At 42.3% G+C, this 27131-nt stretch overlaps 1 protein-coding gene across 1 annotated transcript in view; it reads right to left on the bottom strand.

Annotated features, from left to right (window-relative positions):
- Window positions 1-27131, bottom strand: part of plxnb3 (plexin B3) — a 58609-nt gene that overhangs the window by 14532 nt on the left and 16946 nt on the right. The window contains exons 2-16 of the mRNA XM_002935494.3: window positions 13017-14066; window positions 12337-12516; window positions 9340-9465; window positions 8297-8397; window positions 7941-8073; window positions 7416-7572; window positions 6436-6544; window positions 4956-5070; window positions 4757-4870; window positions 3874-3996; window positions 3555-3648; window positions 2403-2572; window positions 2110-2255; window positions 498-603; window positions 263-393 (exon numbers count right to left, since the gene is read on the bottom strand). Of these exons, the coding sequence (XP_002935540.2) occupies window positions 263-393; window positions 498-603; window positions 2110-2255; window positions 2403-2572; window positions 3555-3648; window positions 3874-3996; window positions 4757-4870; window positions 4956-5070; window positions 6436-6544; window positions 7416-7572; window positions 7941-8073; window positions 8297-8397; window positions 9340-9465; window positions 12337-12516; window positions 13017-14066 (2855 nt within the window). The remainder of the gene's footprint in view (window positions 1-262; window positions 394-497; window positions 604-2109; window positions 2256-2402; window positions 2573-3554; window positions 3649-3873; window positions 3997-4756; window positions 4871-4955; window positions 5071-6435; window positions 6545-7415; window positions 7573-7940; window positions 8074-8296; window positions 8398-9339; window positions 9466-12336; window positions 12517-13016; window positions 14067-27131) is intronic.

Below are 27131 nucleotides of genomic sequence, written 5' to 3'. Positions count from 1 at the left end.
GACTTGGCCATAAAGAAGGAATTTCTAGAGGGAAGAGTTTTACTGACAAGATTCTAAGAATGGCTTATGAATAAAACAGGGGTGGCATTCAGGACTCTGAAGTCCTTCTTTTAAAAGATTTGTTAGGCCACTACGTGATATGTTTGTGGGTCCCCTCTGAGTCAAGTTGCATTTCTGGCCTGAATTGTACTGTATACGTTTTTGGTGGTTTGAAAATACTGTAATACATTTTAAGACCTGACTAAAAAATTCACCTACTTACATTTTACAGGGAATATCTCCCACGGTAATGTTAATCAGATCTCCTGTTAAGAGCTTGGAACCAGTGATGGTTATCAGCGTTCCACCAGCTATGGGCCCTTGCAGGGGATGCAGTGATTGCAGCACAGGATCCTGTTGGGAGTAGGAATTGTAACGAAGATTTTTCTAGTTAATAAACAAAGAGTCAATAATGGCCAAGTGCAGGCCACAAGGCAGCCATTTGCCACTGTACACACCTGGTAAGTGAAATGCTCTACTGAAACCCCTGGTTGCAGTGCGTCCACATAAACCTCTACAGGCCCAGACTCTTCAGCATTGCTGGCAGACAGAGTGCAAACAATTCTACAAGAAAGAAATTATATTTAAGCCTCTGTTATATGAGCTGCTACTGAACTAAGATATAAGAGATCTGAGAGGACACTGCACTACACGCTTGTCCAGCTGGTTGAACCACAATTGTGGTCACAGTGGCCAAATTCCACAGATCTTTTAGCCGTTTAACCTAACGATCTGGAAGCGTGGTTTATGGTTACAGAGGGTTTTATTGGTAAATCTAATAAAATCCATTCAAAGAGAACTTTAATTGTCCAGTCCTATTAATTTGTGCATACATACTGGACAAACTGGCTATTTTCAGTCATACTGGAGACTGTAAACCATAAAACAGGGATCCCCAACCTTTTATACACGTGAGCCACATTTAAATGGAAAGTGTGTTGGGGAGCAACACAAACATGAAAAAGGTTCCTCGGAGTAGCAATAAGAGCTTTAATTGGCTACTTAATAGCCCTTTTGTGGACTGGCAGCCTACAGGAGGCTCTGTTTGTCATTATACCTGGTTTTAATGCAACCAAAACTTGTTTCCTCACCAGAAATTCAAAAATAAGCACCTACTTTGAGACCACTGGGAGCAACATCCAAGGGGTTGGGGAGCAAAATGTTGCTCATGAGCCACTGGTTGGGGAACACTGCCATAAAACATTCTCAACTTTCAGCTGGCTGAAAAAAAGCTAATCATTGTTTGTTTGGTTGCTATGGGTTACTACCCAGGAGCAAAATTACCCAGTGTTTATAAATAAGCCCCAATGGTCATCTGCCCTTCTTGTAAGCGACAGTTACCACGGTTGGGGATTATGAACTGTGGCCTAGCCCATATGAACAGCTGCTATTTGGTATATCAGAAATAACAAAGATATCCAACAGGGGCAATAGGTGACTACTGGAGTTTTTTTTTAAATAATTACAGCAGCCGCATGTATATGATATACCAAACAGAACCAGCTATGCAGCTGTCACAGGGGAATCAGGTATGCATGGTGTGTGGTAGGTAGACTATGCAAAGAAAGACTAAACTATTTCCTGGGTATAGCAAAAGCAAGTACTTTTTATGAACTCGTTAAGAACTCATTTGATGACTACAGCTCTATAAATGATTATGTTAAAAATGCTGTTCCTTGGCTTCTGTACCTGCTTAAGAAGCAGGGAATGTCTTGGTCTCTGAAGATGTCCCTAATCTTCTATTCTGCCGATTCATAGTACATGCTATGGGCTGCTGTCACTGCCCATAAGCATCAGCTTCTATGATAGATGAACCTCAATTTCTTATTGATGATTTCCTATACCCCTAAGCTTAGCTTCTCTACACCACCCCAGAGCTCACTGTGCATGTGTGGTAACACTGACACACAAACTTAACAAGTAGCCTAACAAGTTCACAAGTCCTGACATTTGTCATTATTTTCATTATAACATGACTGCAAGTCGCCATTTGTACAACCTGTATACTTCCTATATGTAACAAATGAAGATTAAGTTCAAAGTAGGAGATGAGAGAATTTTAATACTAACCTATTCGAAATAATGTAAAGATCCGGCAACAGGGTACAAGGGTGGCTGGCCACTTTGACGGACACATCTTCTGCTTTCTGTCCCATGTTGGCTCCGGTGATAGTGATTGTGGTCCCACCCTGAATGATACCGGTCATTGGAGAAAACTGGGCAAAATAAAAAAAATAAAAAAAAAAGATATGGACATTCATTTATAAAACAAATTAACTGCCTAAAAACATACTTTTCCCACCATCAGAATTATTACATTAACAAAAGCAGCTTGTCCATTTTAATTGTAGAACTTTATTTACCGAATAGATCGTCGGTGTGGGACACGTGTCCATGGCGCTATGCTGGCACTCACTCTCATGCAGACAGGCTTCACCTTCCATCTTGGTGCACCACACACAGTTGTACTGATTATGCAAGGCTTGACAGCGACTGCAGTCAGACTGTCCAACTGAGCAGTTGTACAAAACCACTAAAAACAGAAAAAAAGAAGGTATACAGAACCACCATAAGAAAGAAGAGTTATATAGGCCCATTATGGGAAGAGTCATATAGAACCAATATGGGAAAGTAAGAGTCATACAGAGTCACTATGGGAAAGGAAGAGTCATACAGAGCCACTATGGGAAAGGAAGAGTCATACAATGCCACTATGGGAAATGAAGAGTCATACAGAGCCACTATGGAAAGGGAAGAGTCATACAGAGCCACTATGGGAAAGGAAGAGTCATACAGAGCCACTATGGGAAAGGAAGAGTCATACAGAGCCACTATGGGAAAGGAAGAGTCATACAGAGCTACTATGGGAAAGGAAGAGTCATACAGAGCCACTATGGGAAAGGGAAGAGTCATACAGAGCCACTATGGGAAAGGAAGAGTCATACAGAGCCACTATGGGAAAGGAAGAGTCATACAGAGCCACTATGGGAAAGGAAGAGTCATACAGAGCCACTATGGGAAAGGAAGAGTCATACAGAGCCCCTATGGGAAAGGAAGAGTCATACAGAGCCCCTATGGGAAAGGAAGAGTCATACAGAGCCACTATGGGAAAGGAAAAGTCATACAATGCCACTATGGGGAAATGAAGAGTCATACAGAGCTACTATGGGAAAGGAAGAGTCATACAGAGCCACTATGGGAAAGGAAGAGTCATACAGAGCCACTATGGGAAAGGGAAGAGTCATACAGAGCCACTATGGGAAAGGAAGAGTCATACAGAGCCACTATGGGAAAGGAAAAGTCATACAGAGCCACTATGGGAAAGGGAAGAGTCATACAGAGCCACTATGGGAAAGGAAGAGTCATACAATGCCACCAAGGGGAAGAAAGAGTTATACAGAGCCACTGTGGGAAAGGAGGAGTCAAATAAAGTGACTTGGTACTATGACAAATGTATGCAGAGCAACAGAAACAGAGACAGAGAGCCCCTTTGAGAATAAAGCAAGTGGACATACCCTGAATGTCTTCTTTATCATCCACTCGATGGCCATCGCCCGTCATAACATAAATGGTAACCTGATGCTCCAGCGTACGTAATGAATACTCAAACTATAAATATGATATAAAATATTTTGAATATATTATTATCCAGATTATCCACTATAACATAAAATGGTCACTTGCTCAATAATGGTTATTCAAAAGGTATGGATTAGGTCGAGCCAGGCACTCACACTTTGCCAAATCCCAAACTGAATCAAGGATTTGGCATATTCCGATTCACAATGTTACAGCCTTGTCCATCTATACAGTACTATGCTATTCCCTACCCACCTTGTGTGTCTGGCAGTGCACTTGAAAAACATCTTTTTCTCCAGTCACATTCTCAATTTGTGCAGGCAGCGTTGTTGTGGTGCCATGGGCATCAATCACACAGCTATAACCTAGAACCTCCTCCTGCAGGAAAGACAGAACAATTGACTGACCGACATGGCAAAATTTGGAGACACAAGTCTCAGGCATAGCTCCTTCACAGCCAAGTATTACTTGCTAGGGATGAGTCTTCAAAAGCATGCAAAAAGCAGACCCTGTGACTGCTGTGGAACCCAGAAAATTAGAGGGCCTATTGGAGCTACAATGTGGCAATTTAAAGTTAATAAACAGGCCATTCAAATCACACCACATAATTATTTGTTAAAGGAACAGGAAAGTAAATTCCATGTCCTATTTCCTCTGAAAAGCCGATCAAACATTCTAACATTTCAATTTTAATTTAGTTACTGGGGGACTGTGGTTGTTGGGGGTAATGGATGATATTCAGTTTATCTAAGACAGGGGTCCCAAAACTTTCTTACCCATGAGCCACAATCAAATGTAAAAAGAATTGGGAAGCAACATGAAAGCATGACAAAATATACCTGGGGTGCCAAATAAGGGCTGTGAATGGCTATTTGGCAGCCCCTATGTGGACAGGAGGCTCTGTTTTGCAGTACACCTGGTCCTTATGCAACTAAAACTTGCCTCCAAGCCAGAAATACAAAAATAAGCACCTTCTTTGAGGCCACTGGGAGCAACATTCAAAGCCTTGGTGAGAAATATGTTGCTTGGGAGCCACTGGTTGAAGACCACTGATCTGAAGAGCAATTAGCCTGTACATAACACCCTTTTGTCCATGGCTTTGGTTTATGTAAAAGTAAAGCCATTGCTGTTAACCCACCTTAAGTAGTTGTAAATTACGTCCAATAAGATCCAGTTCTCTCTCAACCCCAACAGGGATCAATGTCGACCCATCAACACTCTCTATTCTTGGGCAAGCATCAGGACCACCCAGCTGGAATCAAAGAGATGGGTAAGTGTACATATTATAAAGTTACCACATCTATAATGTGTTTATGTGCGCGCCAGCTACTTCTTACTCTTTGGTTGAATATGATCACTTGGTCTTGGCTGCAGTTTTGTGTATCATGAATGCAGCGATAATCATTCACGCACCAGTGGCATTCCCACTGGCTATTTACACATCCGGCACACCTACAGGCACAAATCATTTCATTAAACATTTACTTTAAATATCTATTTAGTTGAAAATCACAAAATCTGCAAATGCATCGTAAGTTTGGAACAGTCGATTGCACATGTTATAGAATGACCTAATTAGAAATTGGTTATAATCGAGTGCATGGGTGAGGACCTTCCTGTAATTCTGAGCTTTCTAGATAATGGATTTCCAGGTAAGGGATCCTGTACCCGCATCAATGACTAGTGCTTTCAATGAGCATGAGATGTGCCAGGAATAAAACATTCCCTATTTATTTCTCTAGTTTCCATTTTTGTGGTTATTATCTGGTTTAGTTGGCTCTGTTTTGCGCTGCTAGTTAATAATGAAATGATCAGAGTAGTGAGAAGCAGTGTTTCACAGGAGTCCGAATGCAACCGAATGTGAGGATCAGCTTCCTCATCTAATAACAAGGTGTATATATATTCAAAATATTGCTACCTTGGCATAAATTTCCCCTAAAACACACGTTGGGTTTATTTGCATCAGGCCCAGATTGAGATTCAAAACAGGCTCGGGCATTTCCAGTGCACAAGGTCCAAACTGACCCCACCAGCCGAAAAATTAGTGACTGCCTATGGCGTCTTACAGCAGCCCCGAATCCATGGATTGCCAGTCCGGGCCTGATCTGCAAATAGTTTGCCCCACAGCTTCACTTATAGTGACTCTGTGCAAACCCAGACCATGGTCCCATCCATTGAGAACATGTGAATGGAACACTGTGTGTGACTTAGTTGCAAAATCCATTTACTGAAACAAGCTCTTGTATATGCTGGTATTCCCTGGGGGCGTCAGTTACTCTTGCACACCTCACTTCCCTTCTCTGAATAGAAAATTACAGGACTGACGTAGCTCAGTGGCTCAGTGGCTTCACACAGGTTTTTGAAAACAGCCAATCAGATCATACTGACATATATGTATGGAGACTAGGGATGCACCAAATCCAGGATTCAGCCTTTTTTGGCAAGATTTGGCCAAATCCATGCTCCTGGCAAACTGAATCCTTAAAATGATGTGGCTTGACATGTAAATACAGAAGTTAAAAATTTTTTTGTGCAAATTAGGATTCGGTTCAGTTCAGTATCCGGCCAAATTTCTCACGAAGGATCCAGGGTTCAGACGAAAAAGTGGATTTGACGCACCGCTAATGGAATATAAATAGTATAACTAGTAGACATGTAAGTGCATTGATGTCTATAAAGAACATCTACAGGGTCAAGCAATAAAGTGGCTCCAACTCATATGTTTACATGGAAAAAAAAACAGTAAATAGGGAAAATGCATGTTAGATAAAGTCTACTTATATAAAGGGTATATATTCCATAGTAAAAATAACTTACGGGGCATTAACAACCAATTTCATTACAGCCTCACAGTCATAGAATGAAAAATTCATCTCTGCTATGGTGATGTTCTCGAATAGAAGAGCTAGCCGCATTACCACGTGATCTGAAAGAGAAACAGACATATATGGCACATTAAACATGTAGGTATCAGAATCAGGGGCCAGGAGAATGTTTACCCCATGAATTTTTATGCGGCCAGATGGTAAGCAGGAAAACTTATCCCCCCCTCAGCATATGTTTACACATTTCTACTTTCTTATGGGCAAGCTCATTCTATTTAAAAAAAAATTGCCCACACTGGTTAAGTTTAATAGAGGTATATTCACAACTTGTACCCTTTTCCTACTCTGGTCCATTGACCAAATTAGTGCCATATGGCCATCCATTTCTATGTTACAAAGCCCCTGTGACTATAATGTCTTCAAACTTCTCTACTTTACAAAACCTTACATAATATTTAATGGCACAAAGACTACTGAGGTAATAAAACAATAGACATAAAAACTATAGTGTTATAGTAACCCATAGCAACAGGAAGATAATGCTTTTGACGGACTGCCAGGTTACCAAACCTGGAAAAAAAATGCACATTTTATTACATTACTCTGTATATTTTTAGGACAGTTCTCAGTAACAGAGGAAATAAGAAGAGGCCCTCTCCCACAGAGCAACACAAGCTTAAAAAATGTTCTTAGGGGTGCCAAATAAGGGCTATGATTGGCTATTTGGAAGGCCCTATATTGACTGGCAGCCTACAGGAGGTTCTGTTTGGCAGTATACCTGTTTTTTGTGCAACCCAAACATACGTCCAAGCCAGGAGTTTAAAGGTAAACACCTGCTTTGTGGCCACTGGGAACAATGCCCAAGGTGTTGGTAACATTTTGCTCACAAGCCACTGGGTAAGGTGGTGGTGGTGGGGGGGGGGGTTAAATAACTGTTCTATGGTGTAACCTTGCTTACTGTGTCTTACACACCTTTCCCTGGCTGATTGGGGGGCAGCACATTTGGCAAGGGTGTCCAGCAGGTGACATGGCTGCCATGCACAATAGCTTCATTAGATATGTCATCAAATAGGCATTTCCAGCTGCTCTGTTCTTCCACAGAAGGCAACCCAGGCACTGTCAGTGTGACCTGCAGTAAAGAAATACAGGAATAGATAAAGTATAAAATGAGTCATCAATTCTATTTGCCTATAAACAGCTATAGCTAAAGAGAAAGACCATAGAACCACTCATCCTTACAGCAATATCATATGGCCGGTGGAAATGACAGACTTCGCTCCCATTATCCACAAAGAAGCACCACAAAGCTGCTGTCATCTAAATAGAAATGCCACAGAGCCACCATTTACAAATATATACCCCATAGTTATTCATATAGAAACCTTCTAAGGTCACCCTCGAGGAAAACCCCCAGACAGCCACCATCATCCACACATAAACACCACTTAGCTATTGCCAACCCCACTATTCAGCTATACCGCTACATACTCAACCTACCAGTCTCTGCTGAGTTCGACTCTGGTTGGCTGGAGTGATGTCTTCAATCGCTAAACATGTTGCCTCTTTATCGTAGCTCCACAAATAGTGGTTCTCCTCGGTGTAGTCCACGCACTGCTGTTTTGCCATGCACCTGAACAGCAACAGAATAATTGGCCGCACAATTAAAGTATGAGCCCGGGGCTCTGCATCCTCCCCATTGCTAATAAGAACTGATTTTGCATTATATTTCACCCTGTGAGTTACTAGGATTCTCCCTGGCAGGTCCCAACTCATTTGAAAGTTAATACCTGGCTTTTTTTCCAACAGATCCTTTTATGGCATGTAACATACCAAGGCTGGCCTTTAAAACCTACCTTCCTTGCAGGACACACCAGCCACAAAAAGGGTCCCTAGCCGCCAAACAGGAGTCACAGGAAGAAAACGTGGAACATTCAGCAACAGGCATCTTGGTGACCTGGGTGGAGAGAAAGGGAGGAATGAGAGCCCTGTTCTAAATTGGAACAGCAAGCAGCAGATATATTTAATAACATTCAAGTTATAATCATATAATAAGAGAGAGATGAGAAAGAACAATGGAGTTATTGTATCAAATAATTGTGTGAACCAATAAAGCAAAAAATAAGAATAATTGGGCTAGTCAGGGCTACAAGCACGTGGGGCACTGTGAATACCACCATCAAAAAACCAGGACTCTCCAACTGCAATGGGAATAACTGGGAGGGACCAATGGTTTGCACTAGGAAATGCAAACAAGCAAGTTTCACAGCAATAATTACAGACCAGCCATTGTTATACTATCATCACCAGAACTCTCTGAAGACTTCAAGCTGTGATTTATGATTCAGTGCAATACAGACAACCCTGAGAAGTGATGGTTGAGACCAGTATGAAAGCATGAGGCCTGGTCCAGCTCACAGCCTAAACACAGCCTCCTTACTCCTCTTGGTCTGTGTTCATTAAACGTTTATGGTGCCAATACACACACCTATATTATCCTATGAAACAAGGTTTTGTACGATATTTGGTGCGTGTATGGTGGGTTGACGAGGCAACTAATATCAGCAAAATTACATGGACCTTTAGTCCATGTAATAAAAGCTATACTATACCTCCCTGCCTATTGTGCAGTCTTATTAAGCATATTGTCATGACCTGTATAAACCCACCTACAGCAGCTGGCCTTTATATGGTAAAGGAGAGCACTGTCTATGTGGACTGATCATACATTATTATTCAGTATAATTTAAATGCCCTAGCTTCCCCCCCTCCAAAAAAAAAACACATTTTGGGTCCCTTCCACCCTATGTGTGAAGGAAACTCACAAACTAACTGGACCTGTCTGGGGGAACATACAAATGCCTTGCATACATAAAATATTCAATTTAAAATATTTCACCTTTGATTCTGTCATAATGTAGAGTTGCTTTGCAACGCCATCTAGAATGAGGTCAGGGTTGACGGGAGACCCTAGTAAAGATGTCACTGTACTGTATACGGCTCCGGTATCCGAGGACACAAATACCTGAAACAAAAGACACACATATGCACAAACCTATAGTATAGCTCTACAACCTTTGTGCAATAGGCTTTCTAGGCCCAGTAATACTATTTAAAGGGGAAGAAAAGGCTAAGTCACTTGGGGGTGCCAAAATGTTAGGCACCCCCAAGTGACTTTAATCACTTACCTTGTACCCCGGGCTGGTGCCCCGGTTAGGAGAAAAAAGCACCAGCCCAGCGCTTCCTCCTTCCTTTTTCTTCTGCCGGCGAAATCCGTCGGCCGGCGCATGCACAGTAGAGTGAAAAGCCGACTTTCTTGTTTAAGTTCGGCTTTTCACTCTACTGCGCATGCGCGCGCAAGCGAAAAGGAAGGAAGCGCTCGCTGCTACCCCGGGCTGGTGCTGTTCTCTCCGTACAGGGGCAGCAGCCCGGGGTAAAAGGTAAGCGACTAAAGTCACTTGGGGGTGCCTAACATTTTGGCACCCCCAAGTGACTTAGCCTTTCCTTCTCCTTTAAAGCAACAGCAAGGCTACTCCATTCATCTGAATTGTATAAATGAACTAGTAAAGGCAGTAAAGCCCCATTTTTTAATTCAATAAATATTTATTCAAATCAAATAGAAAAAAGGACAGACTGTAATCTGTCATAGGCATTTAAAGTTAAAGCAAGCTGGCAAAGCATAACAAAATATTTTGGTGGATCATGATAAGAACAACCGAGATATATAATAAGTAGTATGTATTTGTACATTAGGGGGCTAGAGGTTCTCCTTTCATGGGAGCGCTCTAGAACCCATTGCCTAAATTATGCCATTATCAAACAAAACTTTAGAGCATTAATTATATATGAGATAACAATAAACAAAGAACAATAAACAATGGACAGGTCATTTCTTCATGATTCAAGTAAAGCCCCATTTTTATAACAAGGTTAAAGATAATTAAAAATACTGCATAAGTGCCAGACCACTGATGGCAAATGCTTATCACTGTGCACAACGGGGCTTGCCATTGGAAACCCTTTATTCACCTGGCCCTTTCTGATTGGCGCCTCTAGTGTGGGGCTGGTCTCTCTCACTCCCTTCAGATTTTTTAATTCCTAAGAGATTTTTATGATTGGGCTCATGCTGTTTTAGGTAAGTAACCTGCGCCTCTTTCTTTCCGTCCTTAGGGTTGGGGTGGGCTTAGTATTGAGAGAAAATACTGTATGTGCAGAGTTAAATGCATGTAAATATATGATACGTTTTAAGTTTATTGTTGCACATTCTGTTTATATTTATGGATTTTTGTTTATATTTAAGATAGAATATTTGCTTTTGTTTTGTAATTATTTTGTGAATGTTTTTCTAAGTTGCTTGTTTTTGAATTAAAAAAATTGGAAAAAAGCCATTGGAAAAAACATTTTGTTACACTTCTGAGACACTGATTTGTTCTGCTCCACTCCCTCACCTTTTGCCGGTGGCAATACCAGGCAGTGCAGAGAAGGGGCTGGGTGATAATGTAGAGGACAGGGGTGGAGCTAGGAGGGAAGGAGCTTTGATGCAGAAGAGGAGTAGAGACTGGCCCAATAAGGTGGAAACTGGATGAGAAGGGAAATCATAGGGGCACATTTACTAATCCACGAACGTCCGAAAAGCATCCGAATGCGTTTTTTTCATAATGATCGGTATTTTGCGACTTTTTCGCGAATTGCGCAAATTTTTCGAGCGCTCAATACAAAAAAGTTGCGACAATTCGCGGAAGTCGTAATGGCTATGCAAAAGTCGTGACAATTCACGAAAGTCATAATCGCTATGAAAAAGTTGCAACAATTCACGAAAGTCATAATGGCTATGCAAAAGTCGCGACAATTCACAAAAGTCATAATGGCTATGAAAAAGTCGCGACAATTCGCGCAAGTCGTAACAGCTACGAAAAAGTCGCAACGGTGACGAAAAAAATCGCAAAAAATACGAAAAAGTAGCAAAATGTTAGTTTCCAATCCGATTTTTTCCCATTCGGGATTCGGATTCGTGGATTAGTAAATCAGCCCCTTAGAGTTGGTTGTTAGAGGGAGGCCAGGGAGAGTTAGACTGGGAAGGAGAAGGAACCTCTAGGACAGTGATCCCCAACCAGTGGCTTAAAACATGTTGCTCACCAACTTCTTGAATGTTGCTCCCAGTGGCCTCAAAGCATGTGCTTATTTATACTTTTCTGGTTAGGAGTCAAGTTTTAATTGCATAAAACAGGGTACAGGTATCGGACCCCTTATCCGGAAACCCATTATCCAGAAAGCTCCGAATTACGGAAAGCCTGTCTCCCATAGACTCCATTATAATCAAATAATTCCGAATTGTAAAACTGATTTCCTTTTTCTATGTAGAAATAAAACGGTACCTTGTAATTGATCCCAACTAAGATATAAATAATCCTTATTGGATGCAAAACAATCCTATTGGGTTTAATTAATGTTTTATTGATTTTTTAGTAGACTTAAGGTGTTGAGATCCAAATTACGGAAAGACCCCTTATCTGGCATACCCTTGGTCCCGAGCATTCTGGATAATGGGTCCTATACCTGTACTACCAAACAGAGCCTTCTGTAGGCTGCCAGTCCACATAGAGGCTACCAAATAGCCAATTAGCACCCCCAGGAATTTTTTTTATGCATGTGTTGCTCCCCAACACCTTTCCATTTGAATGTGGCTCACAGGTAGAAAAGGTTGGGGATCCCTGCTCTAGGGATTACAAATTTACTAGTAATGTAAATTTGTAATACTGGCATTGTCCCATGCTGGTATATTACTGTCTAGGCTGGTGAAACACCCTTGTGCTACCCACTTTAAATGCAAAAAAAAAAAATTGTTGAATGTATTATATTGTATATTATGGCACCCGCCCCCCTCCGGCCAACTCACTTTGTGAATATTTCCAGCAGCATCTCCCAGAAAGGCGATGGTATAAGTGTCTTCTGCCAATGCTGCCACAGCAGTGAGACTGGAAAGATCCTTAAGCAGTGGCGTGGCTTCAACTGGAACTCGACTGGCTATAGGGCTTGGGGTGTGCTCCCCACCACACTGGAACAACTGAGGGGTATCCTGATTTAGAAAAAAAAATGTAGTTATGTAAAAATGTAAAACAACGCCTGTGCTAACTAAGCTCTAGCTTTCTGTGCCCCCCTATATTTGTTATTGACTTTGTCCAGTCATAGGTAAGGTCCCAGCAGTGTTAGTGCCCAGTGTACAAGCTGGGTAGCCCAAAGAAGGCAGGTACAAGACATGTGGAGGAAAGGCAAGAAAATCCCTGTTTGGGATAAGAGTTTTAAGACAGAATTCGACTTTATGATGGATATTCAGCTGACCTTCAGCTATATTGGCTGGGGATTTGCAAGGCCACTTTGGCTGGGGTCACAGTTTGACACTCAATGTTGCCTGATGCAGGTATGGGCTGCAGGCACCAGCAGAGAAACAACTGAGATATCACTGGTGACATCCTAGTCCTAGTCTTGATGTATTTGGGTGCTTGCAAATCAGCCAAACATTGCAATAGAATAGGAGGTTTGAGGACAAAAAAATTAAATTTAAAACCAATCACATACCTTGGAAAGCTTTCCACACTTAGAATTGACTCCATACTCAATTACAGCTTCTTCCTTGTCATTTCCCATGCCGGCATTTGTGTAGCACATCTCTCGAGCATTCTCTATCCTCGACTCTATGTCCACCATTTTGTAAGAGCAGAGAGCTGTCCTACTACTGGGATTTGGGGTTGGACCTTGACTGGCTGCAAAGACTACAAAGAGTTCCCTGTTCCCTGTCTCCAGATAAGCAGCTTGTGCCAGGTTGTAGCCTCCTTGGCACACAAGAGGCACCTCAACGTAAGAGTAGAGGTGGACATCCCCAGTGCAAACACTGCCTAGGTAGGTATTGTAATCCATTTGGGACTTTGAACCTCGCCGGAAAAACAAAAAGTAGACATGACCATTATTGGAGAAAATACCCACAAAGGTATTGTTGTAATCTGAAAAGTCCCCCACTACTAGTTTCCCAAGACCCTCGTTAGAGAATACAGGGGTCTTTTCTAGCTGCCTTATTGTTATAGGGGGTATTCCACTTGACAACCTGGCCGTCAGCCCCCGTCCGACAAACAAAAGTTGATGATTTTCTGATGGCCCTTCCACTATTCCCACTGTTGTAACTTTGGGGTCATTGGCAGCTACAAATTGATTGTCCCCTGGATCTATTGTCTGAAATATAATGTCAGAGATGTTACTTAACCTCCTTTTCTCACAGATGCCTTGAAAGACTTGACCACAGGTTATTAGTTCGCCACCATGAGTGTTGACCGCCAGCAACTTGTTAGTGTTGGGAGTCAGAGTGGCTTGACGACAGTCCTTAAGATCCTTAAATGGAAGGCACTCTGGGCTGTCTTCTCTTGGGCCTGTGGAGTCCTCAAGGAGAAGTTGTAAATCAGAGGAGAGTTGGAAAATCCAGTTGACGGCCCCAATGTAGATGAAGCCTGAAGTGGGATCACGTGCCATGTGGTTGAAGGTGACATTGGGCCTGAGAAAAGATGGGACAGAGGAAACAGGAAGACAGTTGCATAGGAAAGAGAGCAGAAATGGAGCCAGGCCCAGCATAACGGTGAGCTGCCAGGGAGGAAAGTAGATCAGAAAGAAAAGAGAAAAGGTGAAAATAAAGTGAAAAAGAAAGAAATATATTAGTTAGCTTGACACAAAGAAAATTTACTCCCCTCCCCCAAATTCCCTTTGGTATATCTTGGTGCTCTCAGTATGTTGTCAAGTACCAGGCTGCCAGCTTTAGAGTCTGTTTTTAACTTTTTCATTAATCTCTCTTTTGCCCTTTAATCACTTTCCTCCAACTTCAGGGCAGTGAAGACAATGACAAGCCAAAGACAAATTTGAGCTTTTGGTTCAAACTCCCCTTTAATGTTATTTTCATACAATGTTTACTTTTTAGTTATACAAGGTAGGTGGAGAAAGTTAGGTTTTGGGCTTAATGGGCTTTAAATAATCAGAGGCGTGATCATGAATCCGCAGGCCATTTTTTAAATTCTTCTTATTGGTAGGGCCCATCCCCAGAGGTCAAAAGTGACAAGAGGGCAAATAATTGGGGGGCTAAAATGGGGAAAGGCCCTAAGGCCCTCATAAGCTACTAGAAGAATGTTCTAGAGCAAAGCTGTCCAACTGGCGGCCTGCGGGCCGCATGCCCCCCTCTGTGTGGCCCCCCACCTGTCTGGCTGCTGTGACTGCTTACCTTTGTGTAAGCTTTAAATGGTATCAGTACTAAGATTAACTGCCCCCCTGCATTGTTCACACCTCAGATTTAGGCTGTTATCACCCACAGTGTTCCAATGTTCACACCTCAAATGGACTGTAGGAGCTGTAGAAACCCACAAATAAACCCTGCACACTATAAAAAGAACATATACTGAGGTGGTACTGCAATTAAAAAGTTTTTTAATATATAGTTACTGTAGGAGCAGTGCCAGTTTGTGTTGCTGTATACTCTGCCTGTCCTATGCTGCCTATGTGTGCCATACACACAGGCAGCATAGGGAAGGCAGAGTATGGCACACACAGGCAGCATAGGGCAGGCAGAGTATGGCAAACACAGGCAGAGAATGGCAGTATGGTTTTTGCTGTACTACCACCATTAATATGGGTATGGTCACGTGATAACACAGGTGTGGTTTCAAGTGGGTGTGGTCTAAAAAGGGGGAGTGGTCAAACTTCATCATGTAGGCCGGAAAAATTCCAGCCCTCGGTACCACAGAAGTTGGACAGCACTGTTCTAGAGTAAGCAATAAGGTGGCTTTCATATGGCAAAGTGTATCAGATCCAGGGTCCTAGCACATGGAACTATGCCACATGGCAGCTTAGCCACTACCTCTTTAGTAAGAGATTTGTCTGTCGATCACAAAAGATAAATAAGCAAGTTAACCCAACACCTCAAAAATGCGTCTACACCCAATTGATAGGATACATCCGATTTGCACAAGGTATACTAAAAAGAAGGTTAGATCAACCGGCTGCACCCCTGAATAAATATTTATTTGTAGGCAAGGATAACAAAAGCATTCATGCTCTGAATAATAATACATAGCTGATACAGTTGTATTAAAAATGTCTTTTATAAAAAGGCTGGTCAGTTTATAAATAGGAAGCTTATGTAAATACTGTGCCTAGTTTGCAAAGCACAAGGCAGGGTGTGAAAATGGAAACAAAGCACCATTTTGTTTCCTTTGCATCCTGCCCCACAGGCTGCACCCTTAAGATGGCCATACACAGGCCAATAAAAGCTGCCAGGAGCTTAGCGCCCTGTGTATGGGTCCCTCCAATGGGCCTAAAACCAATATCTGGCTGAAATCTGTAGATCTGGCACGTTTCAAAATCCAGCTGGGGTAAGGAGCAATTCGGCTTGTTGGTGCAGCCCTCGTCCTGACGGCCTGCATCTTGTCAATGTGATCAGATTGTCTGACCCGAGGGCCAAATGTTCGGATCAACCTGATATTGGCCAACTCAAGGTGGGCATATTAGGGAAAGATCCGCTCATTCAGCGACCTTGCCAAACAAGCAGATCTTTCAGTGTATGGCCAGCTTTAGACACGGGTTCTGCAGTTCAGAATAGATCACAAAAAACCTGCGTCTTTCCCATGAATGGTGGGCTGAGGATGCCCCGAGCTTGTGATTTATTCAGGTGATGGCGGCCCAGGGGGTCTGTGGCAGGGACAGATTTTGCCAGTCCAGGCCTGGTTTACTTGCCTTAAAACTAGCCATGCCTCTGCATTCTCCTGCATTAGACGCCGTGAAAGGTCATAGCATATAGTGCAATAAAAGAAACAAAAAATGCAGAAAACAAGTAAAACTGCTAAGAGTGGGTTAGATTATATCATACCAAAAAAAGGTGCTTCTAAAAATAAAGTTGCTCTTTAATTTAATCTTAGTGCTAACACTTGTATATTGTTTCTTTTTTTGTATTTCACCATCAACAAGATCTTTATTGTTGTATAAGAACAGCATTGTTGTTCCATATATATATATATATATATATAGATATATATAATATATAAAATTATTAACAATATTGTAGCATAAATTGTTTCAACCGGGGGGGGGGGGGGGGTAATAAAAGGGGAAAGAGAAGGAGAAAGAGCAAAAGGAGAAGCTGGTCGTAGATATCTCTTGGAAGAAAATCTGAGAAGGAGGGAACAAGGAGAGGAAGAGGAGGGCAGAATATCAAACTGGAACTTGTATATTGTTTCATTGCAGAGGAAAATACTGTGACATTGTTTCAACTTGCAATGAGCAACATAAACATAGAAACCCTCACTTTATAAACCTATACACTTCTCATCCTCATGTCCCTTTGATGTCGGCAACGCCACGCCAAACACTGATGAAACGAAAGCGATTCATTTCTCTTGTGGGCACACCCCTTTGGCAATCACACTAAGTGCTTATGGCAATGACTACAAAAGGGACCACTGACCTCTACACAAGGCACTGTCATGAATAGTTATTATTCAATAGAATATTACTATTTTATTTGCAGTATAATTATAGCTAAGGCAGATATGGCTGTCTTTATATGGGAAGAACAGGAACAAGCATTTGTCTTATTCACATTGTTAAAATGCTTTCTTATATTTTATAATTTTCTAATCCTAAATTCAGTATTTGTCCCTCTATATATCAATCAAGGTACAACCCCTAGAACATGGAAGCGGAGACTTAAAGTGACAAAATGCATGAAATTTCCTACAGTCGCTTCACATTACGGACAACTGGAAACCAACTATAGTGCCCCTACAGGGACCTGTTCCGTACTCATTCAGATACTTACTGCCCACAGTAGGAAGGTACTGGAGACAGTAGCCCATGTACTGAGATTGGTCCAAACTAAGCCTAACCCATAACCCATTATGACAGAGGAAGATGGGAGTTTGTGACAGCTGAAGGCACACCTGGTCCATATAGCAAAAGCGAATAATGCAAGATTCTACAAATATGTCTATGAAGATTTTCATTCATCCAGGTCATGGTATATCTAGTATAAATAAATTTGAAGCAACTGGACTTGTTTAGTAAAACAAGTTTAGCATAGGGAAGGCAGAGTAAACTGGACTAAACAAGTCCAGTTGCTTCAAATTTATTTATACTAGATAAGATTCTACAAACTAAACACACACAGAGTGTATATAATTATTTGCACTTCTAAAAAAGAAAATGTTCATATATAAATCATACAATCTTTAACAATGGCTAGCCTATTTAATTAAACAGGTATTATGAGTTCCTACCCACCATTAATTAATACATTAATTACACACACACACACAATTTAGAGTCTACTTAGCAGGTGACAAGATTAGCGCAGAGACAGGCTCTGAAGTGGTCAGGACAAACATGAAAAGACATACACAAAGGCAGAGGTACTCACATGCAGGCACTTCTAGTGGATGAGAACTCAACACTAATAGAAGCCCTTAAGCAGAGGAACAATAGACAGATGTGCCTGTGTGGGATGTAGGGATCCCCAAGGGGGTCTGGCACATGAATAGATGGAGCGGAAAACAGCAAATAGCTTCAGGATTGGGCATCTCTTTGTGTGCCTGACCTCCCTACTCCAACTGCATCTGCTACAAGGAAAGAACGGTGACATCCCCTCTTACAGACCCAAGCCTAAATGCTTAACCCATTATCTGCCCCTGCCATCAGTGCAAAAGTCTTCTGTCACAGTGATCACACAGGCACCCTCCATAGACAGTAACTTTCCCAAGGGGATGCCCCACACCGAATAAGAAAGGGAGGAGCAGAGAGAAACAAGAGCCGGCTTGAGAGTGCCAGATGATGACATATTATTATAAATGACTCCACTGTCAACCCCACACAGACTGTGATTCCATAGCATAACAACGCCCCTACTTAGCTGCACAGGCACAGACAATGGCTGACACGCACATAGCCATGCACAAACAGTGCCACACTTGTGTATGACATCTGAGCAGCTCTAACACACAAGCTAGAGCCTCTCTCTCTCTCTTCCCTGGACCCCAAACAAAAGCCAATATATTAACTTTGATTTTTCTCAAGGGATCCAAATTAATTTGGCAATTTAGCACCATGTGCCCAAACTTGCTGTAGAACCAGTTATGTGCCTCAATTAGGGTTGAGAGTGGCAATCACAGACTACTGAGCAGCAATTTTAACTTCTCCACACTAACCAATATGACCTATTCCTATAAGCTCCTATTAAACAACTCCCCCTACTGTGCCAAGCCCACCTTACTTCCCATATTAAGTGGCCTGCCCTCCAACTCTACCTACCAGGGCCACAACTACAGAGGAAGCAGACCCTGAAACTGCTGGGAGGCACATGAGCAATATCTCCTCTTATTTTTTATTGGGCTTGTGCAAAAAAAAAAATGTGTTTTGTGTGCACTTTTAAACCAGCCTGGAGAAGTAGGGGGGGGGGGGGTCAGAATAAATCCAAAATTATGTAGTTTCATGTAAAATTCTTTGTACGCATCACAATTTGTTGTGTGCGCACAGAAACATGCACAGCTTAGGTATAGCATTGGTATATGGGGCCCAGTGGGCGTCTGACTGGTAAGCAGCATCTATAAATGATTAAAATGAAATAAAATTATAACATGCCTTATTCCCAAAGATTCATATAATTTTGCTGTGGAATACAGTAACTTCTATTTATGCCTCTGCCACCTAGAAACTGACACACTTACCCTATTCTCCTTACTGCCTGGCAAACCTTCCTCACCCTCTCTACTGAGTGGCAAGAACCCCTCACTCTCCCTACAAAGCAGCAAGCACCTTCAACCTCCCTGTGTGGCAAAAGATCCTTAACCTTCCTACTGGGTGGCAAGAACTCCTCACACTCCTACTAAGTGGCAAGAACCCCCTCATTAGAAACAACAGCACTGGCACTCAGGAGCCTTTAGGTATCTTTATTACAGAAATGCAACAAAGGGGTTGCTTTTGCCCCGAAACGTTGCATTTCCGTAATAAAGATACCTAAAGGGCTAGTCCCGTATGCAGCTCCTGAGTGCCAGTGCTGTTGTTTCTATTTGGAATATTTGGGAGGGTGCCGATCCCTCCAGCAGTGTGCACCGAACGGTGACGTTTTTTGGAGAGCTGAGGGTGTGCGAAAAAAGGTCTTTTGTTTGTTTATGAAGAACCCCCTCATTCCCCTACTAAGTGGCAAGCACCCATCAACCTCAATACTGAGTGGCAAGCACTCATCAGCCTCCCTAATAGGTGGCAAGAACACCTCAACCTCCTTACTAAGTGGCAAGCACCCCTCAACCTCTGTACTGAGTGACAAGAACCCCTTACCCTCCTGAGTGGCAAGCACTCATTAACCTCCCTACTAAGCAGCAAGCCCCCATTCCCTTCCTATTGAGAAGTCAGCCCACTTCTTTTCCAACTACTGAAAAGCATGTCCCATGACTAGTTCGGACATTCTAGTGTGTTGTGAATTTAGCCACAGTGAGTCTCTCATGAAAATTCCCAGCACAGCCACCCTTTCACCCAGCAACTCTCCTAACTGGACATAGCCTGCCTGTGCCAGCTTTTCTCACTGGTAGGAGGCAGAGACTGGCAGCTCCTGTAAACACTGCACCCACTGCTCTGCCAAAATGACCTCACTGGGTAAGAGAGAAACCATTCCCACAGCAAGCACTGGTGAGCAGAAGCCCTGAGAGATAAACAGACAAGCACAAGAAAAAGGCAAGGCCTGCAACTTATGGGAGTTATTAGCGTAAAAGAACATTATAGGAGGAAGACATGGTATCTCACATCCACAATCCTCAGGTAGAAACAGATGGGGTCCAGATATGAAATGCTTGTGGCCAATAGAAATATTTTGAGTGGGGTGGGTTAATCAACATTGAATTAAGTGTGTGAATTATTAGAGAGAAGTGGTGAGGGGGGCAGGCTTCCCCACACACTGAGGCAATTATCATGCCTGGCACAAACCCTGACCTCCCCCTCCCACTATTATGCCTTAGTGCTAGGGCTCTGAAAGACCCTCTTTGTCCCAGGGACTTCGATAAGGTCTCAAAGGGAACAAAAAATGGGACATTTCCCTCTGTGCATGAAAATAACTAAGATGTCGAGCGAGCAAGTCACCAGGGCCTCCCCATTCATTCCAGCATCATTCACACACCATTGCTCCCCAGTCCAATCAGTTTAATTTTGTCATTTCCCTGCTTCTCTTCATATGCAACTTCTACATCTGATACATTTTCTTCATACTGCCTGTGTGTTTCTTTTAATGCATATTTTTACTTAGTGGAAATACTACACAGAGGCACTGGAACAGTTTCAAAACCACGCAGGAATCCTCATATAGCCTGTCTACCTTTTGGTCTTCAGGTGCCTCCAGCCATAAATGAGGTACCCATATATATATATATATTACATTCACAAAATACACACATAATAAACAGAGAATTTATTTCATTTAAATTCATTTGGTTAGTTATAAACAATGGTTGCACATATTCAAAACAGGACAGAGCCCTTTTAAGTAATGTGCTTTCCCACTATTTTACTTAATTATGGGAGTGATCTTGCCTGGACTACCCTTGGCCATCAGCAGATCACAAAAAAACAAAATCGATGTGGCCATGTCTATATGCTCAGCAGTGAATTACCATGGTCTATCCAGGCAGTTGCCCAGGGTTCAAAGTCCCTAGGGAGAGTTGCCACCTTTTTTGGAAAAAATACTGGCCTTCTTGTATTTTTATGTTTTTTTTTCCCCTATTAACAACATTGGCATCTAGCAAACATACCAGTCAGGTGGCAATAATATCCCAATGCCAATGGGTGCCTATACTGTAATGTGATCTAGCATAAACATAAATCCAACCTTCTTCTTGCCACCCTTTGGATGTCATTTCTATTGACATTAGCCTAACCCAGACCCTTGTTTTGTAAACTAAACCAATAATATCTTTGTTAATATCTCCAGTTGCTACACAACCTGCTCCAGGATTCTAACCAGGCCTTAAACTCTTCTATAAACCATAGAAACACAAAACTAGTATGCTTTTAATCTTCCACATACCTTCTTAAGGGTCTGTACCTTGGTGCCAATGCTATGCCATACTCAACTTACAATGTCAAAATGCATAGCAATCTCATACACGGGTTTTGCCTTTAGAAAAAAAGTGTCTATACACCTTTTGGGACCAAGAAACATCTCTTTGTAACAATGAAGAAATTGAGTACACTATGTACACAATAAATCTTGTTTTCTCTCTGAGCACAATGAGGCTGACTTTTAGGATGGACCTTTTCTCAACTCAAATTAACTTAAGCAGAATTGTGCTTACTATAGAGCAGTGCTGTCCAACTGGCGGCTCGCGACCCCCCTCTGTGTGGCCCTCCACCTGTCTGGCTGCTTTGATGGCTTACTCTTGTGTAAGCTTTAAATGGTATCAGTACTGTGATTAACTGCCCCCCCTGCATGGTTCTCACCTCAGATTCAGGCTGTAATCCCCCTGTATTGTTTAAATATGTAATCCCCTGTGTTGTTCACACCTTTTAATCTCTGCATTGTTCACCCCCTGCAGTGTTCACACCTCAGGCTCAGGCTCTAATCACCCACATTGTTCCCCTGTTCACACCTCAGGAGCAGTAGAAACCCACAAATAATCCCTGCACACTACAAAAAGAACATATACTGAGGTGGTACTTTAATTAAAAAGTTTTTTAATATATAGTTATTGTGCAGACTGTAGGAGCAGTGCCAGCATTGTGTCACTGTAGGCTGCCTGTGTGTGCCATACACACAGGCATCATAGGGCAAGCAGAGTATGCCACACACAGGCAGGGTAGGGAAGGCAGAGTATGGCACACACAGGCCAAGTATGGCACAAACCAGCCAAGAATGGCAAACACAATGAAAGTATGGCACACGCAGGCAGGGTAGGGAAGGCAGAGTATGGCACACACAGGCAGGGTAGGGCAGGCAGAGTATGACACACACAGGCCAAGTATGGCACAAACCAGTCAAGAATGGCACACACAGTGAAAGTATGGCACACAGGCAGGGTAGGGAAGGCAGAGTATGGCACACACAGGCAGGGTAGGGAAGGCAGAGTATGGCACACACAGGCAGGGTAGGGCAGGCAGAGTATGGCAGGTTTTTGCTGTACTACAACCATTAATATGGGTATGGTCATGTGATAACATGGGTGTGGTTTCAAGTGGGTGCGGTTTCAAAAAGGGGAGTGGTCAAAACTGGCTTCCATTATCGGCCCTCCACCACGTAGGTCGGAAAAATTCCGGCCCTCAGTACAACAGAAGTTGGACAGCACTGCTATGGAGGAATAGATAGTGGCACAGATCTATGGTATCTCTATCTATTTTTGTAAGAAAGCCTAAAAGTGGCCATACATGTTAAGATCCACTCATTGGCAGCATAAATCTGCCAGTGTATGGTCACCTTAAGGAGCTATCTTTACTAGGGGTATTGACAATTCTTGCCATGTTCTAGAGACCATTTTCCCAATGCCATCATGCCATGACCAGTAGGCCACATTCTCAATGCTATCAAAGCATGCCCAACAGGCCACATTCTCAATGCTATCAAAGCATGCCCAACAGGCCACATTCTCAATGCTATCAAAGCATGCCCAACAGGCCACATTCTCAATGCTATCAAAGCATGCGGCAGGCCACATTCTCAATGCTATAAAAGCATGCCCAACACCTCCATCCAGCAGGGGCGGGCCAAGCCGACCGGGCGCCCTAGGCAACCCGGTCGGCCAACTCCGCCCATCTCCCCGCCCCCCCAAACGGCGCATGTGCGCCAAAGCACAGGAGGAGGGGCGGTGCCATTAGATCGGTCATTGCCTCCGCCGCTAATGACAAGCGGCGGAGGCAATGACAAAGTAGCACTAGGGGTAGGCAGGCACCCCTCAATTGTTGCGCCCTAAGCAGCTGCCTCTTCTGCTTACCCCTAGTTCTGGCCCTGCCATCCAGTCACCTCTAAGGGAAAGATTAAGCAAAGGTTTAGAGAAAACTCCTTTGTTTTCACATTCTGTCACCCGTGAAAAAAAGTTGTCAGAAAAATATTGTCAATTAAAATATATATAGTTATATATGTAGCTCTGTACAATAGAATAGAAGGGTGTATATATCAAACATATAAATTACATTCAAATGCAGACCGATACAGTAGGTCAACATGGCTTATTTTCCCTTGTTTATGATTGTACCCTCGCATTTTGCCCTAAGGTCAGAAAAAAACGCAAGCATACTAAAATTTTTCTGTATTTATCATTTTTTTTCTTGCTGATTTGCAGGACTTAGCACTGTGATAAACTTCCCAGACTGTGAAATAACTCTTTGTGACTTTTCACTAGGAATGCACCAAATACAGAATTCTGTTGGAGATTCAGCTGAATCCCAGCACTTTACAAATACAAATTTAGACCCTTAAGGGTTGATTCACTAAAGTGCGATAAGTGTTATCGCATGCTTTTTTGCATTAAAATTGACGCGAAAAAAAACACTCGATTTGCTAAAGTATTATCGCATGCGTTAAGTCGCATATCGCGTGCGTTAAATAGTGCGCAACCGAATGCGGTACTTTTACCGTATTGCGTTAATTCTCACGCAGAAATAATACTAACGCATGATTCACAAACACTTAGATGCGCTAAATATCGCATTAGTCTGTGCGAAAATTAACACCTAGTTGGGGCAGGCGGTAATTATAGAAAAGTACAGTTCATGAGCTTTTGGCAACACAATATGGACTTTGCAGTGGGATTTATTCAAGTCTGTGTTGGCCCTAGAGTGATGCAGCCGCCAGTTTGCAGGGAAATGGTATTTTTTAGAAAAGTAGTTTTCCAAAAGTAATGGCGTGTATGGCTAATATGGCGTGCGGTTTTTCCTGCGCGGCAACAGTTTGTACGTGCTGCGTTAATTAAGTTCAAATACCATGCGAAAATAGACTTTGTGACTTAAATAACGCAAACAGCATCGCGTATAAATTAATGTAAGTATCCTTTTAGTGAATCATGCGTTGACGCGAAAAATAAGACAAATTTTTAACACATGCTATAAATAGCGCTCGTTTTAACGCACCTTAGTGAATCAACCCTTTAGTGTTTGGCCAAACTGAACCTTAAAAGTCATGTGACTTCAAAGTAGGGATGCTCCGAATCCACTTTCTCGGGAATCCTTTGTGAAATATTTGGATGAAAACTGACCCAAATCCTAATTTATATATGCAAATAAGGCCATGGAAGGGTTAAAGTGAACCAGGCGCACAGCACGCATGAACATTTTTCAACTTGTGTCTTTATGTGACAAAAAACTTGGATTTGGCCAAGTCCGAATCCTGCTGAAAAAGCCTGAATCTTGGCCAAATCCCAAACTGAATCTTAGATTGTATTGTATTATCTTTATTTATAAAGCGCTACTGATGTACACAGTGCTGTACAGTAGAATACATTAATACAAACAGGGGGTTATTAAGATAATAGATAAATACAAAGTATTACAATAAACACAACTAAATAAAAGATACAGTTGCAATAAGATAAGACTCAAAGACACAAGAGGATGGAGGTCCCTGCCCCGTAGAGCTTACAATCTATATGGGAGGGTAACTTACAGACACAAGTAGGCAAATATAAGTGCTGTAGGTCACAGTGGGTATGACACTACAAATCAGTGCATCCCTACTTCAAAGAAGTGGACAGTCGAAAGTGACAAGTTTTGGAGCAATACATTTGCTCCTCTGGGAACATCTCACAGCTCAGAAGAATTTTTTACTTTCAGGGAAAGGGCAGGGAATTACAGGCTTCTCTAAATAATACTGTAAAACAAACAATCATATTAGAGACAGGGATCTGCTGAGTAATCCTTATAATCACAGCTTAAATGGAGCTAAAATTAAGGGGAAGGCTAATCCTCCCAGTGCTGAGTATTCTTCACATAGCTTCCTACAAAAACACATATTATCTCTGTCTCTATCCCTTCTCTCTTTAGCTATTGGATTCCCTGCAGTACTTTCTCAGAAGGGGCATTAATACTTTAATCATCAGCCCTGTGAAACTCCCAGCATCCTGCTGGGCTACTGGGCCATTGCTGTGAAATTCCAGCCAAGTAGAAACCATAGGCCTTACTGCCAAATACATATCTGGCCAATTTTTAGCCAGATATCAGTTGAACACGCTTCTCAAGGGTCCCATACACCATTTATTAGCTGCTGGCTTGGTTTGAAAGGGGCCTGCAGGGGGCAGACCCCATGTATGGCCAGCTTAATTGACACTAAAGGGGGCGACACCCTGGCCCTAAACCATTGAGACCACAGAACAGTCAACCAATAAGGCCATGTCTAAAGGTCCCCATACACGAGGCGATTTCACTCGTTGTGCGACGAACGATTATATCGACAAACGATCGTATGGCGATCGGGTTTCCATACGATATGCCATCCACGGGCAACGAGAATTTGCAAAAGATTTCTCGTATCATTATCGGAAAATACGTACGATCGTACATCTACGTACGATCCAATGTCGTGGCGGAAGCGGTATTTATTTATTTATGTTCGTTGACTTCCGCTGCTGGCAATCATGACATGCACAGAGAACAATCGTTCAAAGACAAATGTCTGACACTCACACCAACTGGCAGATTTTATCGTTAAATGACTAAAATTTTTTTTTTTGACAAAATCGTTCGCACACCATCAACTATACGATAACTTAACGATAGTATCGGATCGTTCGGGAATCGGTCGTCTGACAGTAAAAATCGGCCCGTGTATGGGGGCCTTAAGTACATAAGGCTGGTAGGGGAAGTAGGGGGCAACCCCTGAAATATTACATCTTTTCTGCAATAAACACACAAGGGTGGGTGCCCTGCATATAGAGGGTGCTGTCCCCCATAATTACTGAACAGGAAGTCATGCCAGCAAAGGAAAACTACCCTTTTCCAACAATTCAAGCTTTTCAGAAATTACACCTGAATGTCCCAAAACACTATGTGCCTTAATTAAACAACAATATGACTTTAAAAGTTGGCCTACTCCAGAGCAGAAATTTTAATGAGCTGAGTTGAGTTAAAGCATTTATAAAGGAGCAAAACACACCCTGCTGGGAAGCAGGCACTTCCTCTTCATTCTCTGGGAAGCAGCCAGACTTCGGAACATAACACGACTTGCCTTTATCCCACTGCTTGCCCAGCAAGCAGGTTATAGCGATATCTGATAAGTTAGTAGTACAGTATTTAATACAAATGCCAATGGAATGGGTTACCCGGCGGCCAAATAGTAGTTTCAGAATCCTTGATTTGGTTGACTAAAGCTGGCCATACACATAGCGATTCTTCTCTACATAACGAATAAACTCAGCATGATCTGAAAAAAACTTCAAATTATTTTAAGGTTGCTATGCACCGAACAATCGTACATCTGGCAATCTTTCATCTGATATCCGTCAGAATTTTTATCAGGCAGGTTTGAAAATTCTCATCATTAACAATTAAAAGTTGTCCATTGTCCAACTGCTTGCAGGACCAAGCAGGTAGTTTTCCTAGCTTCAACTAGACGATATAGCTTGAAATGGTCATTTTCGCTGATGGTTAAATCGTTTCAGGATAAGCTTGGTCCTACAATAACGAAAACATCTTTTAAAAATCTTAATG

Source organism: Xenopus tropicalis, chromosome 8 (assembly GCF_000004195.4).
Source record: "Xenopus tropicalis strain Nigerian chromosome 8, UCB_Xtro_10.0, whole genome shotgun sequence".
Taxonomy (NCBI): Eukaryota; Metazoa; Chordata; class Amphibia; order Anura; family Pipidae; genus Xenopus; species Xenopus tropicalis.
This window is presented reverse-complemented; position numbering and strand designations above follow the sequence as displayed.